Here is an 18,604-nt window from a genome sequence, read left to right as displayed (position 1 = left end):
ATTATGAACTATAATCCTCTCTCCACCCAAACACCTCGACAAACAGCAGCCTCTCAAGTCAAATCTTCTTACTTTAGATATTTCATCGGGATGTATTTTTAATCCTCCGTCCTCCCACACTGCAGGCATGCTGGGAAATATTTGTTGTTTTTCCTCAAGGCCCTCAAGTGGCCTTTACCCAGAGAGAACAGAGCAGATCCACAACAGTCCTTTGACGTGTTTTTATTAATTTCACTTTGACATCAGTACAGAGACCACATACTTTTTTTTTTTCAGTTTTCTTTTTTTTTTCCTGCAACATCTTTCCCAAAGCTTCAAAAAATCGGAACCAAAGTCATAGCTAATACAAAACAGAGCTGATGTTAGTGAACAACGTCTAGAACCCAGTAAGGAGTCAAAAGCAAAACGAGACTCACCAGAGACAAAAAAAAAAAAAAAAGTCAAACACACTCCTGCCACACACTCCCATACGGATGAGAACACAGGGACAAACAGGAAAAGGAGAAAAGCAACATGCTGTGAGGGAACAGGATAAATGTATTGAGTTTTACTCATATTATATATTACACTCTAAAGAAATAAGCCCACTATGATGCTGAGAAGAAGTCATCTATTTAGCCTTGGTAGCACACTGACACAGGCGACCTGTCCTGAACTAAAGTCCCATTTTAAGGTACTCTGCATATGGGAAGCTAAAAGAAGCTATAACTTTTACAGCACAACACATCTGAGGTGAGGTCAGTCTGACGGGTTCAGCTTGAAGGTAGCTGGGTGAACACGACAGTCTCAGTTCAACTCAAATCCAAAACGACGTCTACCTCCGGGGGCATCTGGCATGCAGAGATTTGGTTCCATGCATTCAGAGGACCCTCATTTTCACATTGAATTCAGTGTCTCAGATTTCTACTTCCAGTCCGTGCTGCTCTCTGATCAGCTTCACTTGACACCTCTTTCTACTGAAATGATGATGCGGCTGATTTTTTGAAAATGTAGTTGCTCAGTGGTGTGACAAGTACACGAGAACACCCCATCCATCCCCGTGACATTGGCCTGGAGGTAGAGTTATCAATACCCTCGCCAATAAGGGTTTTCTTCTAATTTGGTTGAACTGACCCTTGAAATCAACTGAATTTATGCAAATCAAACATCTAATATACAAATGCGTTCCAGTAGTTTGAGTGACAATAAGCATTTAGATGCAAATGACAACTTAGCCTTTTAAAGCTACAATATGCAACTTCTCCACATTAAAATAAATACAATGACCAGGATGTAGAACATGACAAACGGGATGTATAGTAACATCAGAGTGTGTGTTCAGACCTGATTCCCCATCACTCTGTCAATCATCAACTTGAGTGCCAAACATTTGGGCCAGGTGAGGGGTGGGGCTAACAGCGAGCACCCCCAACAGAAATGTGGTATATTTTGTCTTTAACACCCTTAGTCTGAATGAGACACCATGCACGAGGGGCCACATCTGTGAGGCAATCACAGTGAGACAAACACAGTGGAGGGCATGCAGGGGAGGAATGTTCCACCAGAGAAAACATTCAGCAACACAGGCAGATAACTGAGGAGGAGGAGGAGGAGTAGTTGTTTGGGTAGTTACTGCATTGAGAAGCAATTAAAGGATGATTCTCCACTGTTGGCAATTCAGTATTCAGGGGACATTTATTCCGTGCAAACTTACTTTTGGGGCACAATGAAATGGACAGCAATACTAACACACTCGTCATTTCATTCCATTCTACATATTCATCCCTTAAAACGATGTGGAGATGCAGCAGTAGTGCTAACATATGACTATGGTTTTTCACGGAGTTCAAAAACACCACTGAAACAATCACGAGTAATAATCATATTAAACAAAAGTCAGGGTAAAGAATATGATACAGCCTATATAAAGGGTGAGGATCTGTTTCCAGCTTACACTATGACATGCGCTTCATGGCAGTCAAAGAAAGAACAAAGTGACAAACGGAGCTCGACAATAACCACTCTCCAAACTGCGTCCTTATTTCACAGCTACACTCTTTATTCAAATCTGAAGCCCCTTGTTTTGTTACACCTCTAATCTCAAAAAGGCCTCTCAGGTCACTGCTGAGGTTTGCACAGTCTGAAATGTGCCACAAGACTGACTAAAGAATCATTTAAATGCTAAATAAATTAATATTGATTCATTGTGATTTAATTGGGAGTGAAAATTGTGAAAAAGTGAAAAAACTGAACTTTTTTTTCCAGAGTTCTCTATTGAATCTCTGTCTTCAAAGCTCTGGAACAAACTACTCAGTGGACTTTGTGCCAAATGATGATGAAGCACTGTAAAGGTCTGGATGTGTTCTGGTGGCACACTCCAGACAGTTCAGCAGTCGATCTCATTAAAACACCAACAGTTAGCTGGGAAGCCATTTGTAGATTTCAGGGTGTGAGAACACATCCTAGTGTATCTCTCAACTTCTCAAACAATCAGGAATTATTTCTGAGGAGGCCTCTGACAGACCTCCACTTTAAAACCATGAAGCTCAATGACACGTAACAAACTCTTACAATGCTGTTGTCAAGTCAAAGCAGCCATCCTATGATTAATATCAATAATAGTAATAGGTAGTGATGAGATTAATCAAAAATTTACAAGTGAATGTGAGACCTCAACACTTTGTGGCTTGAATAGGTGCAACAAAAGAAGTTAGGGCTGCTGGAAGTGAGGGAACTTTCTTTTGATATAAAAAGCGAGGCTAACGTGTTCCATACAGCAGAGAGAGCCTGTACTTGTCTTAAGGTGTATATACATACAGAAAACTTTTCAAAAAATGCATCTGATCAAAAGAGGGTGAACTAGACCAAATTATCACAGCTGGTTCAGTGTTCCAATCCTTTTATTTCAACCTGCTCGTGGCTATAGAAAATAAAAGTTCAGTGCATTGCAGAAACGTACATACAGAAGTGCCTGTAAGGTGAATGGAAACAAACTCGAACAGGCCAATCAGTAACAGCAAACCCATTACCAGTTTCTAAAAATGAACTTATATCTATCCATACAACAGCTGCAGAGAAAGAGACCAGGATCAGACTAGCCACAAAAACACCCAAAGGGTTGGTTTTACTTTTTTTTTAACAGATTTTTTTCTCTCCTTTAACTTTTCCTGCTTAAATCATCTGTTTACCTTCAAAGAAATGTGAGGTTTAAAGTACAGACATTTGCTTTTTTGTGACATAACAGCCATCACCCCCCCCCCGCGCTCACTGTACACGACGAAACCAGGTCATAGATTCAGTCTAGTTCACTCGACCCTGCCTCCATTCCCCTGTGGCATGCCCACAGACAGTCGGGGTCCGCCGCGGTGTTACTTCACTTCCTCACTAGCGACGTGCTTCCTGTCTGCACAGGCACAGTTCTTTTTAACGCTTGCAAGTTAAGCTGCGCAGTAGTTTTACATTGAATATCGAGTAGCTCAGAGATTTTCTACCTAGCAAGGTTCAGTGTAGTAGGGTGCTGATGGAGAAGGGATGAGGAGTTAGACTGGGGGCAGGGCTTATCTGGAGAGGGGGAGGAGAGGGGAAGGGGAGGGGAAGGGGACTGAAGATGGTGATGGAGATGAGGATGATGGTGACATGAAGGTTTCTAATTGGAGAGTTGATCATTCGGTTTTGCTGCGCTTCACAGCTCCAGGAAGTTTCTCTTGCAACCTGAGAGAGAAAAGACAAACAGCTGTGAATCTGGGAACAGTGAACTGGACTGGTGAATAAAAGATGATGACGTAGAACACACTCAGTATGGATGACTACGTTCACTTACTTGGCCATTGTGGTGTTTATCTGAGTGCGTGCCAGGTCGATGTACTGATCAATCTGGGTCTGGCAGGAGACACAAAGAGAGAAGGTGAGCATCAGTCTGGAAAAACAATTCGTTCTCGTCACTGTGAAATCCTATCATCATTCCAGAGAGCGAGTGAGAGCTCAGGGCTGCAGCCACGAGCCATTTGGTCCCTGTTACGCTGAAGTGCTGCGTGAGCATATTCTGAAGAAAGCCATAGAAAGAGGAGCAGAGACTTTGGTGACCTCAAAGCAAATCTCTGCTTTTTTTGCTGATGATACAAAGTCTGTTGGTTCTATCACCATGTGAACTTGAGCATGCACTGTGGTGGTTTGCAGCAGAGTTCAAAGAGCTAGCAGTGAAAACATTTCTCTATCACGCTGAGTTAAGGTGGTTCAGGCACACGGGGACGGGACTGTGGAGGCATCATGGGCACATCCAACTGAGACGAGATGCCAGGCAGACCCAGAACACGCTGGAGGGGTTTTCTATCCTGTTTGGCCTGAGAATGCTTTGGATCCCCCAGAAGGAGCTAACTCAAGAGCTAACGCGAGTGGTGTCCAGGCTACTTTGCCAGGAGAAACCTTGTGTTTGGTAGAAGCAGAAACTGTTAGCAGTAAGAGACAGTCTGGATAAAACAAAACAAAACCAAAGTTTGAGTTTGAAGAAGCCTTAGTGAGTATAACCCCAGTGACTCTCATTTCACATCATGTGCATCAACACCATGATGACGTTCTCCCTCATTTGACCCAACAGTGGGGTGATGTCACATTCTCAGCAGAGGGGCACAGACAGCCTTCAGTGTCTGATGAAGACTGCAGTCATCCAGTGAGCTCACTGCTGACGGGTATGTTCTCATCACTGCTCTGAGGGAGACTGAGACTGAGTCAGTCAACAGATGCATTCATCGTGACCCGGACCAAGGGTCCCGCTCTCACCTTGTTCTTCTCGTAGACCGGAGGCACAGCGAAGAGGAGGATGTCAGCTGGAGAACACAGACAAACACAAACAACATGACTTAACATTTTAGGTACATTACATTCAGAAAACTTCAATAAACATGGCAGGTTTCATGTAAATGACCCGCGGCTGGGCCAAGTGGACAGACTCTGACTGTGAAAGCACATGCAGCACAGTTCATTCGCTCTGTTGAATTCTGTGCTGGGTGTCGTTTTACCACCGTCTTTAAAAAGGTACATCAGCTAAATACTGTGGCAGCCCTGTCTGGACCGCAGGACCCCTCGTATCATATGACAGTGACTTCCTTTTGCTCGTGTCTGAGCGAGTGGTGAGTTCTTTGGAGGACAAATAAAACACTTTTCATGAACACATAAATCATTAAATGATTTGCACTGAGTGCTGACATCACATTGATTACGATCATTGTATTATCTAAACCTTTAAGAGATCGTGTTAGTCTTTAAAGACAGTCTTTGAGCTGCTCCATCTTTTGAGCAATGGACAGAGACGGAGCAAAGCCTTCAGATGAAGTCAAAGTATTGGACCTCAGAGGAGGGAAGCATTAGTGGGTGCTGTCCTAATGAGTCCATCCATCATGGGACAGCACAGTGTGGTTAGCTGTACTGTCCCACTCCTCATACACTCAGAGGCTACTTATAGCCCACTGTACCTCACTTGGACCGCCAGACTAAATGAGCTTGGTGGCCTTTAGAAGATTTACAAGATGTGAAAGCAGCTGTCAAAGCAGCACAGGGAACTGTGGACGGCTGAAAGAATGTCAAAAAAGTCAGAAAACTGTCTCTTAATATGTGACTGTGAGGGGTTTTCTGTTAAAGGTTAAATTCAGAAATGTAAATTATTGTGAATGTGAGGGGTAAGAACAGGAACAGGCTCTTCTTCTGAAACATGGTGAACGTGGCCCCCATGGTACTCACCCAGGATGAGAATGGTGATTCCATTGAAGACAGCTCCAACGTAGGTAAACAGCCACATGACCACAGCCAGCTGGAGAGAACAACAAAGAAGCCCACAGGGCGAGGCAGAGGTGAAGCATTTCCAGGACAACGTCCAACATTCACCTACACCGAGTTCAGTTTGACTGATCCCTGGACATACGGTCAACATGCAGACAGATTCAGAGTCTCAGACGTGTATGAGATGATTCTGTTCACCTTAGACACATACATATATGTTAAGCATATATTCATACATTAATCATAACCTTGAGGTGGGCACTAAAATACAGTTTTTAAACACTTTTAGCATCAGGGTGATGAGACGTCCTCTCAGGACTGTGCGGGTGTGGACAAACTCGGCTTGCTCCCTGTTCCTCCTGCTCGTTTCGTTGCAGCTGTTAGGGAGGGACAAGCTTTTTGTTTGCACATAGACCAAAATGTAATCATATAGATTAAGCAAAAACATCTGTGTGGGTATGAAGGGCCTTTAAAGGATCGACTGGGACTCGAGATTCTGAAACTTTAAGATCCTTGACAGTAGGGCTGGGCGGTATGATGTGTCCACCAGTCAAGATTTGGCAACACCGTTTCCACTGTGGGGGACATCCCCAGTGTCTGCACTGCTGCGCTGAGTGCCGCTGCTTCTTAACCTTCTCTGTTTGCCACCCCTCCATAAACCAAGCAGAGTATTTCCACTCAGTGAGAATGTGTCTGACAGACAAATGTGCTACATGAGTGAAACTCTGAGCAGTGTCCACACCTGATTCTGTGGACATTGTCCAGAGTGCATATAAGAAAATGGCTTTAGTGTCTCTGCTGCATATTCAGGGCGGGCAGCAATCCAGCTGCCTTGCAGGATCATGTGATCTGGGCATCAGGATTGTTACCACGTGATAATGCACCTCTATAATGTCTCTGCTGTTCTCACTTGGAACCTTACAGCTTCCATTTTGAAAGAAAGTGAAAGAAATAATGAAATGTGATGAAGTACGGTTATTTTAAACAATTTCTTTATTGAATTTCCACAACAGTTCTAATACTGTGACATAAACCTCCGCCCGACTCGAGCCTGTGATATGAGGTCCTTCCTTGCTTTTCCACTGTACTTTAGAAACTGGGATGTTTTGGATACACGTCATTAAAAAGGCCACAGCGGGACTGTCCTCATTTCCGTGTGCTGTCTGGTCGGCCATAGAAGTAAGCCGCTGCAGGACAGACAATAGACCACGGCGCTGATACCATCATTGATTTTCCTTTGTGTTTATGTAAACATCAAATCGAAGTTCAGATGCCAGAGTTGATTCACCTGCCCTTTAGCTCAAAATGCCGTCGAGTGCCCTTAACCACTCAGTGACCACACATTGTGATGGTTTTATTTGTTTATTTTCTTGTTTGCGTTTCCCATAATGACTTAGGATCTCCCTAGTACTTCAAAAAACACTGCATGAAACTGATCATGCAGAAGTCTCACAGGGATGGGCGAAGTGTAATCTTGCTCTCTTGTTTCACTTTAAATTCATGGATTTCTCAGTGCGTGTAGGTTACAGTGTTTCTGTGTGTGTGAATGTCTTTGTTAATATTTAAGTTTATGAGAATTATTTTTTCATGTGCAAGCAATTAAACACATGCATAAAACTGCTCCACCTGATGGGTGCAGCTCAGGTGCTGAGCTGCATCTTTCCTGTGGAGTTTGTCCTCTACTCTGACAGCAGAGTCATGCTGTGAAGGCATCTCCTCACGGCCAGCATGGACAGGATGAATGAGGACACCAACCATTGTACATATGGCATGTGCATACTGTACTGCTGTAAGCTCAACTTGAACTCTGTTATTACATCACAGTCCACACCCACTGTGACCTAGAATAACCAAACCACAAACTGCTGCTGTAACTGAATTAGCACATGCTGTTTTCTAGTCTTTGCTCCTTTTTGCTCCATGCTGTAACCTTACAGATGTTTTTTTCACTTTCAGGATGACCAAACACTCTTGAAAAGTAAAATCTAGCTCTAATGTCAAACCTCCTTTCTTCCTCGAACATCGTTTTAATTGAAACAGGAAGTCTTCCCAGCTGACTGCTACATTATTGAGCCACCTTTGTACATCACACTGAACCAGATGTGTTTCATGACAGCTGGACAAATGGCGTGACCTGATTTCCTTCTGTTGCTGTGTTGTGAGCCACCTATTTGGCTTCTACTGTCCAGATAATCATCATTCAACGATATAATCAGAACAAGTGGGGTTGACTTCACTGCTGGAGATCAGATTCAGGCTATAATTTGACTAATTTCCCCCCAGTGATGAGTTACTAATGTCTGATCAGGGCTGTGCACAGGCTGCACCCAGGAGTCTTCACTGAACAGAGTGGGAATAGATTCCCATTATAATCCCACTAAATGAAGCTCAGGATGACAGTGGCCAGCGACTGAGGGCTGGAGCTGCTCACCTTCAGGGAGTCCACAAGGTCCTCGACCAGGAAGAGGCGGCTCATCTGCTTCAGGGCTCGGTTGATGTAGGTCAGACTGGCGTCCACGTGCTTGCGGAAAGTCTCTGGGGGGATGCTGACATCCTTATCTATCAGCGCTCTGCAGAGAGGGAGGAGGAACAGAGGAAAGTGAGCACAAAATGAGGCTTAGTGTCCGAGCTGGAAGTGCTGCAGGAAAACACACGAGCAGAACCAGCCTGAGGTGAGAGGCTTTGAGTAAACTAACAGGAGGCAGCTTCAAAACATGGAGCACAAACTGACCATGATGATCTCTGTGAGGTTAACAGGGTTGTTGATCAACGATTAGGCAAGTCCAGAGATTTCTTCCTTTCCAAACTCACTTTTCACACCATACTCTTGGGAAGTCAGACACATTGTGTTGAAAGTGAAGCGGCTGTAAAGCTGTTTCCAAACTGACAACTGAAGAAACTTCTTTCTCTGATTTCACAACAAATATATGTCGTGATTTGGGAAATACTTCAGCTTTGCCATCTTTCCAATTGCTGTAAAGTCACAGAATGATTGTCATTCAAATCTTGTCAGCAGCTTAAAGGGCACAAATCGTGCTCGTTAACGTGAAATGCATGCAGGGAGTTTTGTTTCATTGACAGTTGCATTTAAAAAAAGAAGCAAACAATTACTTTGTGGATAAAAACAGAACTTCTGCTAAACAGAGAAACTAAAAGTCACGTAGCACAGAGTACGACATGACTGTGTACTGATGGAATTAATGCTGTGGAAGTGTACAACACGCTGAATTTATCATGTAAGCCATTCAAGTCCAGGGGCTGTATTCACAGATTCCTCATGCAAAGAGTTACTCTTAGTGACGCAATTCTAAGAGAATTCTTGGAATTATGACACTTTTTAAGATTTTCTCCTTACAGTTAAGAGTAGATGCTGATACAGATGGAAGTCATTCACAAAGCTTAGCCTTGAAGAGAGCTCCTGAGGTGAAAACAGCAGGGAGGAGGACTTCTAAGAGGCTTAAGAGTTTCTTCAGCAGAGGAGAAAGACAAAGACGCAGGAGAAATATCTCCAAACGCTGAATGACAATGAATTAATGAAACGCTTCAGATTAGATCCTGCAGGGACGAGAGTGATCATAACACGAAGGTATTTGCCAACTGGAAAACTGCAGCAGTGTTGCAGTGATGACTTGGGTCTGTCACAGGCTTCCATCAGCAGAGTGATCACACAAACATTTAGTGCCTTCATGCGTTCATACTGTGATGCAGTTGATCTCATTTCCTCTGGATGTTCACACCTTGCAGGCTGACAAAAAGACAGTGGTGGACATAACAGCTTACCCAGTGTTCTCGGTGTAGCAGATACTTCTACAGGCTGGCCAACAATCACGGAAACTGATGAAAGCTGAGCCACGTATTAAAACTAGCAGCATGGTAACAAATGTAAGCAAATAAATATAACAACTATCTAACTAACTAACTATAAGCAGTTTTAGGATGCTCCCTTGGACTATGGGAACTTCAGACAGTAATCTGTGAACAATATTATTAATGGGAAAAATAATAAACAGTTGAATTGCTCGTGAACATTGTTAGTTGCAGCTGTGACATTAACAAGCATTTTCTCCTCTGAATTATTTGGCTCAGAGGTGGAATGAGCTATAAGGAGGACGTGGTGTTGTGCCTTTGAAGAGGAGCTGTGTTCTGAACTCTGTGAAGCACTGCCCTGGGCTCTGGCTCCACCATAAAAGGTGTTCTAAAAATAAAAGCAGAAGAGGCAGAGGTTATATCAGGCAGTTCCATGCCTGACCTCCAACACTCTCAAACTTGGTCTATAAAGCTGCGCGTGGTTTAATCGTTTACATGAGGCAGTTCTTAAAAACATGTGGCAGCAATGCAGCAACAGGACACAGCGTCCTGCAATGAGTTACATCTCAATCAATCAATAATTTATCCTTTTTACATAATTCCAGGAGGACTGGTGGGATATTAAGTCTTTTTGTGGGTGGATGCTTTGTTCTGAAGTGCTGTAGACTTCGCAGTAGCATGTGAATGGGCGTCACACAACATTTAGAGACACAGCTAGCATTCCAAACATCAATGCAGCTGCTTTCGGCCTGAATGTGAGTCTCGGATCTTTACATTCAGAAGGAAAAAACAGCTCCAAAATGTTTAGATCTAGAAGTTTCCTACATTGTGGTGGTTTTTGGTGTTGCCATATCAATACAACTCCAACCAGCCAGGTTTACTAACGTGAAACTTCAGGCTTAAAGCATTTAGGGAGCACCATAGAATCAGGACTGTACGTTAACTATTTTTGCACACAGCACTGGTGAAACACACGCTGAAAGCACAGGCCACAAAATTGTAGCTCAAGTATAAAATGTCTGTTACCATCTAAAAACAACCACAAGGCGTGCAGTTCATCACTTACACAGGCATGTGACTGGCAGAGGACATTAATGTCACAAACTCCATCCAAAACGTAACAAGAAATGCTTTCAGACACACATTTTCTTGATTTGCTGTGATGGTAAATAGCAGGGACACCTCTCGCTGTATAAGCATCCATAATTTAAACCATCATACATACACACAGTATCATTTATATTGAATTCTAATGATCATACAGTACAATATGTAGAGTCTTTTTGTTCTCTTATTAGTTGTTTATGCAAACATGGGAAGTGGTGTACAACTAAAACAACTTGAAAACACACTGTCATTTACTCGTCTTCTTGCTCGGCTTGCTAGATATAAAGCAGGTGACACATCCAGCTTGTGAGCTTTGTCTCTTCTGCCACCACACTGCAGCAGGTTCTGACCTGTTCAAATAGTAGAAAATGCCAGACTTAAGTCCAGACAAGTATTTTAACACCATTTGAGACATGGGGTGCTGCAGTCATCATCGTTTCATCGCAATGGCGGTTTTTCTTGTAGCATGTGCTACATATATGTTGCACTGTACAGCCCTGAGAATAAACTGTTTACAATTTCTGCTTGAAGAAGTTCAAAGATTGATACAGTGACCAATGCCAAAGTAAAGCAGCACTGATTTCTGGGAGACCATTTGGACTTACTTGAAGGGGTGTCCATCGCTGGACTTCTGCACGGCCTGGACGACTGACTTGTAGATGCGGAAGGTGATGGTGACGCAGAGCAGGGCCAGCAGCAGGTAGGAGACCACGCTGATGATGCTGAAGGCTGCCAGCGACAGCAGCAGCAGCATGGACAGACCGAACACCAAGCCCGACTTCTTGGGGTCTCGCCAGTGGATCAGATCCTTGACTGCAAAGAGGTGGAGGAAGGCTGTTAGACGAATGGTTTGCTCAGAACTACAGAAAACAATGTCTATAACTAAAAAACACTCTGCAGCAACTACATGAGATTATTTCTGAGTATACCAGTACAAATAGTTTGCAAGTGGTTGCTTTAATGGAAAGAAATACCAGTATTGGCCCAGTAAGACTTGTAAAATCAGCCTGGGGGGTAAATAAAGCCCCATAAATCTCTTTTGGCATCTGCAGCTGAGAATAACTGAGCAAGGCGCATTGCTGCAGATGCCTGTTTCATGTTTGTATGCTTGTCCTGTGAGGAGTCGTGCATGCAGAAATGATAGCCTCTATACATGGCAGTTATGTAATGCTAGAAAGGGCTGGCACTCTCAGACTGCCACTCCTTCCCTCTGCGTGGGGAAAAGGGGGGGTATCTAAAAAAGCCTTGTGTAAGTGGTGGAGAGACCACGTGGGTTGATGCCTTAGGGACAGTTTGGGCCTCAGAGTGCTCTAGCTACTTTAATGGGAACATTATATAGGATCTTAACACACGCACACACACAAGTGAAAACAGCTACAGCAAACTCACTGCTTTTTAGTAGGACACACTCTACCATTACAGTCTGAAATGGTTAAAGCATAAATTACACTCTTAAAATGTGATTCCTCAGCTAAAAAAAACTGTTGTTTGCAATACAACATCTAAAAGACATGTACTGTTTTCGAAAGCTTAAATCCCATATTTTGAGGCCTTACAGCACTGCTCTGACTGAAGTCTGAGGCCTCTGGGAATGCACAGGGAATTTTAATTCCTTTAGATGTTTTCACGTTCCTGGCTCGGGCTCTGCTTGGTACTGTGTCAGAGGTGTCTCCTGCACATTATGTAAATGTGAGTTCACAGAACATAAGAAACACCTCTCAGAACAGTGCAGCCCGGCACAACACCACAACTAAGCCTAGAAACTGACCGCATTGGCAGACAAACTCCAAAAAAGCTTTAAATTGTGGGCTGCTTTAATTTTGCTATTGACACTTGGCTTGTAGGTGATCGATGCTGCAGCTTCATTTAGCTTCGGCACTACATGGTAGCCATCTGAAAACATTTCCCTCTTTCCATATTTTGCAGACTTCCATGTTTATGGTGCAGTCGTACCAGTTTTTCCAACAGCCACATTTCACAGTGAGATGGATTCATTTAAACAGATTTGGCATCATCAATGGATTTGCTCATAGAGGCAGTTCAGTGGACGTTGAGCGTTTTACAAGGAGGTGAACTAATCAACTGACTGACTTAATGAAATTTGTAAATTTGTGCCACTGACAGAGAGCTTTTAACAGAACTAACCTTTGAAGGAACAGACGGTCAAAGAACCCAAAGAAGAGAAACTTTCCCTCACTTGTATGTTGTCCTTGCATCTCTTAGTCCACTCCCTTTATGTTTTTCTCATGCCACCACTCGTAGCATTTGATATAATTTCACATGTAGGTGGTGCTAAGAGATATGAAAAACTGCTGCATGCTGTGACAGAAACTAGTTTCCAGTTCTCACAAGTATTCGCTTTAGGAAAGGCTCATTCTCATTTGCAGGTATATTAATGTCTATGACAGAATGTCTCGTGCTTTATTCTGGTCCCAAATATTTGATTGTTATTCACCGGTTTACAAAGATCTGTTCAACCAGATGACTTGCCATCTTTGGCTGCTCACAACCTGCTCTGTGCTTTCCTGCAGCCATGCAGCAGTCTTTGACATGGTATCATTTTTGCCAAAAGGCTCATTTTGAGGGATTGGAAATCACCCCCAGACCCCCGTCTTTTCAAAGATGGATGGATGGCTGACAAGGTCTCAGCCATTCAGATGGAAAGACTGAACTGATTCTCTGCCATCTGGAATCCATTTCTTGCTTATCTAGTTGTGTATTGGGGAGAAGAGGTGGCTGGTCCACTTGGTCTCTCATGGTCATTGAGATCTGTTTTATGGCGCTTTTAAGTACTTGATACTGCCTGGCAGTCTTTGTTGTTGTTGTTGTTTATGTTTTTATGTTAACTTTTATTTTAATTTATTTTATCTGTATGTATGGTCATTGTCATACTTAATTTGTCAATTTCAAGCATGGTGAGTCTCTGTAGAGCAGGTGGACTATGACTTGTGGACTTCTTGGCTTGTTGCCAGTGGTTGGCAAACTAATTGATAATCACTCTCAGGATGGACTGTCCTCTTCCACAGTCAGTAATGTTAGATTTTTTCAGAGTTCATTCATATTCTGTGAGCTGGACAGGAAAATGTGCCAGGCTGGGTGTGACCTGTAGGCGACCAGTTGACGATATGGGCTGTGAGAGGCCCTGGCCTCCACTGATTACTGCATCAATATTGCAGATATTAAAATCCAGATTGCAAAAAAAGTTGGAGCACTGTAAAAAAATAAAACTGAATGTTAGAATTTGCTAATCCTTTCTGACATACATTAAACTGAAAACAGCACAAAGACAATATATTTAATGCATCCTTGAAAGGCTCAGTCATTCACAAGCATGGATGGAGCGAAGTTCACCACTTGGCTAACATGTGATGATTGTATAGTCTGTTTGGAAATGATTGCATCCTGTTTTTATTTACATTTTACACAACGTCCTAACTTTTTTGGAATTGGGGTTGCAGATAAAAATGTCTTCAAACCTGAACTAAGAATATTAAACCATTTTACATTGATGTTTCTCTCATGTTGGTGAGGCCATCTTTTTCATTATTTTCAGTACGATCTCGCTCAGTATGTCAAGAAGGGAACATGTTTACAAGAATCTTAGAGGAAAGCAGCAGCAGCAGCAGTGTTGTGGGGCTTGGACAGAAACAAAGAGAGCTCTATTGTTCCCGATTCTGAGCCAACAATGAAGCTGTGTGAAAACCTTGTATCTCAAGCACAATATAATTTCCACCTACTCTTTGGGTTGACCACCATCCGGCGACAAGCAGCTTCATGAATCTCTTTTCAAAACTTTTTAAAAGCATTCAACTGCACAGCTGTCAAGTGGGTAAACAAAGCAAACTTCTCTGGAGATATGATGTTTTCATCTGACAGGAACAATGAGTGGGGTTTCCTCACCCTGCACTGCAGGGGTGGTGTGTCCTCCCAGCGTGATTTGCTGCCGGTACCCACAGGGAGGCAGCTCGAGCCGACGGGCCGTGTTCATTAATTCTCTCTCCCTGTATCTATGTCTCTCGCCCTCTACTGAGGTCCCAGTGGCTGCTGAGGCGCAGTGGCCTGCTTTCACTGTGCTGCATACAGCTCTTAAAGCTACACTCAGAACTACAAACAACCCCCTGCCACGATTACAAGTAATTCCAACTGAGACGTATAAAAAGGTGCAGACTTTAGAGCTGTAATGATTAATCGATTGTCAATTCAAAAGAAAAACAAAAACACAAGTGTAAATTTTCTGATTCCAGCTCAAATATGAATATTTCCTGGTTCTTTACATTGAAAATTATTGTTACTTGCAACTCTGGCTGACTTATTTTAAAGGACCAGTGCGTAGGATTTAGCAGCTAGCTAGCTGTGAGGTCGCAGACTGCAACCAACTGAATACCTCTCCCCTCACCTCTTTCAAAGCCTGTAAGGACAGAGGTTCTCAAACTTGTCCTTCAAAGATCCACATCTGATTTATATTCACGGTCAGAGGTCCAGAGTGACTGTCAAGAACAATATTTAATCAATGCATTACTGTCACATCTCTTGTGATTGGACCAGCATGAAGCTGAGGCAGACAAGACTCAAACAGTTAGTCCACATTTATTTCTCACTCAGACATATTCTTACAACCATTTACACAACCTGTACAAATTGTGTCCTAGAGGAAAAACACTTTCTGTATCTGCAATTTAGCAACTGATAGCAAATTTTCTGGTGTAATGTTATTGTGTGAAATCAGCAGCAACAACAACACACAGTACTCTCTCCAGCTGTTAATGTCACCATGATATCAATGTCAGCCATAGGGAAAACAGCCACATTAAAACAACAGTCATCAGAGGAAAAGATCCCGGTCAATGATTTTCAGACACACTAAATATTCACGGCACTAACAATTTACTGATCAATAAAAAATTTCAATTTTAAAGCTGAACTTCATATCTTTTTTTTTTTTTTTTCATTTTATCTATAATTAGTATTCTATAATTATTCTCTTGAATGATTGTTTATTCTTTCTAATTATTCTTTATATATAGTTGGTGAGAATTTTGTCATTATGGGTAATATGCAGCTTTTCATATAATTTGTAATTTAGTTTTATTTTATGTGCATTTGATTATTTTATGTCCTTTTTTAATGGACCTCAGGAAGAGTAGCTGCTTCCAGGTGTAGCAGCTAATGGGGATCTCAATCAAATCAAATCAAAGCAAATCAAATCAAAACATACAGCTCTCACAAATGAAAGCTCCATCACAACTACCAACTGACTGCAAGTAGGGTTTCCATTATGCAGTAATTACCATGTTTTACCACAAGAACCTGAGAGAAGTCTGACATGTTTAAATCTCTCAGGCTGTGATGTCCAGTAAAAATAACTCTCAAGTTGGATGTGAATTCTGTCGAGTTTGAATAGTGTGTTTTACAATAACAAAATTACAGCTTCTGTAAAAGGAGTCTGGTGGCTTTGGCGAGAGCGATATAATGGTTGTTTCTGGTTAAACAAAAACCAAAACAAACTTGCTCTGTAATAAACAGGTCTATCTCTGCAGTAGGGGTGGATGACATGGCTAAAATCTTGAAGTACATATAATTTCATATCACAGTAGAGTAATTGTTCTGTAATTCAATTTAGAAATGGCTTAAAATAACCATACCTTATCATCCTAAACTGATGAGTAGTGTAACTACCAACTATTACAATGGAGTACTTGGCAATAAGATTACTTTATGTAACAAACCATTATTGCCTGTTGAAACCATGCTCGCTCTCATGTGACCCCATTACAAATCATGACAGAAGTTACTGCCTCTAGGTAAAAATAAGATAATGACCCTAGCAAACAAGACATTACAGGTCCATGTCAGACAGCTTAATGGAGAGTCAAATATCAAATGATACAAGTTCAGTTTGATGCAAGTATTTACATGTGCCTTTCCTACACTTTACAAATCTTCACACAGAGGTTTAACACAAGTCTGAAAACAAATGGACAGCTTGGGTTAAACTAATCTTTGAAGCCCTGACAACAAGTCTGGTATTAGAACTAGTCCACATGGAAATGTAGAGAATCACTTTAAAAACATGTATGGAAATGCAGCAAGTGTCAAGCATACCCAGCATGACAGCAAGCACACACCAACTGAAACACACATCTATCCAAATGTACCCCGCCTAATAACCCACTGAGTTGTGGAGCGGCACTGCAGAGAAGCACTAAAATAGTACAAGCTCATGGCTAGAGGGGGATGATTCAACAACGCAGACTCCTCTACAGAACACGACACAAAACAGAGCCTCCTCTTCAACACTAAGTCATTAATATCACAATTAGGAAACAATTACATTAAGAGTCCTGCTAACGAAACAGTAACATAAGCTTTAAAATGAAGCTACACTGACTGACATTTCTTTTCTGCTGTCTCTTCTACAAACTTCCCAGTTGTTTCTGGTTGCTTGAGCACCAGCACTTTGTTCTTTGGTGTGTCAACTCAAGGTTAAAGTATTCAACACATGTAGACATACCACAGAATGTGTTAGAATTAGAGTCTGCATACCAGCCTCTGTGCACACAGTATGTGTGTGGAATGGAGATCGTGTTTGCAGAGGGGGGAGTGGGGGGGCAGCAGAAAGGGCTGCTGTAACTCCTGAAAAATAACACCCTCCAGTACTGTGGTGCATGGACATGAGCTAGTTTATAGCAGCTCTCACATTCAAACTTAGTTTTTAAACTGAACAAATGGAACAAGTAAGGGCTGAAAGGCTGGACAGCAAACTAATTTCCCAAGATGCCATCTTGTCTGAAAATGAAGTATGAATTACAACATCAAAAAAAATCGGTGGCCTTAAGATACGCAATTAATCTTGCATCACTTTGTTTTTTGTACCATGCCTTGTCATCACGTTATGGTCGTCACCAAATGTGCTATGGAAAGTTGCATCAAGGCAGAAACCTGACACTGGGGATTGACTGCAACCCGTGACTTCCAAGGTTCTTGCAAGCCAACACTTGGGCACCATATTTAAACCCCCACCCACTCTCTGTCTATGGACTACTGCAGAGCTATAAAGGACAGAGGGCAGGAGAGGGTCAAAAGCTCAAATGGAGTGGGGATCACTAGACCATATGCGGCCTATAATCTCTGACAACTGCACTCTGAACAGCTTTAGCATACTGTCAAGCCTATGATTTTCAAGACAAAGACTTTGTGTGTTGTAGTTCAATAGCTACATATGTAAGTTACTTGACACAATCTCCTCAAACATTGGACCAGGGGTGAGCAATATGACATTCAGTAATATATTTATCATCATAACTTTGAAATGCCGTGGAGCATTTCATGTAAAATCAAAGGTGGTGTCCCTGGGCACTGAGAGACATGCCTGTCCCAGGCGAGCTGTGTCTGGTATTCCTTATTGCATCAGGCATTTAGACATTCTGACACGAGAACACCCAATTCAATTACCTAACTGCTTTTTGGTATTTGAAGCCGCACATGTGTCATTATGCTATAATAATCTACACTAATGACTACAGGTTATAAGATAATGTCAGATAATGATGAAATGCGCTCTTCATGAATGAACTAAATCAGAAAATTATTCTCCAACACAGCTAAACGTTGTTAAAGTGTAAGCGATTTCAATTCGAAAAGGTAACATGATAATTGCAAACTCTAAACTCTGTGGGTAGTTGAGATGTCACACCAACGATAAAGAGGCTTCTAACGTTAACTTCCAGCAGATATTCCATTGCATCTTGATAATGTGGCTTTGTCTTGTCTGGGTGCCCCAACAAAGACAAATGGCAGATTGTGCAAGTGAGGAATGAGATTGGACAAATACACAAACTGACCAGGAATCAGTGATAGGACGAATGCACTGCTTGACAACTTTTTCCTACAGACACTAACCCACTGGCAATAACTTTCTTATCTTAAACTTAAAATGCTC

The 18,604-nt window shown here is 42.2% G+C and overlaps 1 protein-coding gene across 3 annotated transcripts in view; it reads right to left on the bottom strand.

The window, feature by feature from the left end:
• Positions 1 to 206: 206 nt before the first annotated feature.
• Positions 207 to 18,604, bottom strand: part of rtn3 (reticulon 3) — a 32,825-nt gene continuing 14,427 nt past the window's right edge. For all 3 annotated transcript variants that reach the window (XM_070993128.1, XM_070993130.1, XM_070993129.1), the window contains 6 exons: positions 11,271 to 11,478; positions 8,183 to 8,321; positions 5,713 to 5,782; positions 4,756 to 4,802; positions 3,800 to 3,858; positions 207 to 3,690 (listed from right to left, as the gene is read on the bottom strand). In XM_070993128.1, coding sequence (XP_070849229.1) covers positions 3,642 to 3,690; positions 3,800 to 3,858; positions 4,756 to 4,802; positions 5,713 to 5,782; positions 8,183 to 8,321; positions 11,271 to 11,478 — 572 coding nt within the window. In that variant the 3' untranslated portion in view covers positions 207 to 3,641. The remainder of the gene's footprint in view (positions 3,691 to 3,799; positions 3,859 to 4,755; positions 4,803 to 5,712; positions 5,783 to 8,182; positions 8,322 to 11,270; positions 11,479 to 18,604) is intronic.

The sequence above is a fragment of the Chaetodon trifascialis genome, chromosome 23 (assembly GCF_039877785.1).
Source record: "Chaetodon trifascialis isolate fChaTrf1 chromosome 23, fChaTrf1.hap1, whole genome shotgun sequence".
NCBI lineage: Eukaryota > Metazoa > Chordata > Actinopteri > Chaetodontiformes > Chaetodontidae > Chaetodon > Chaetodon trifascialis.
Note: the sequence above shows the minus strand (reverse complement) of the source record. Positions and strands in the feature narration are given on the sequence as shown.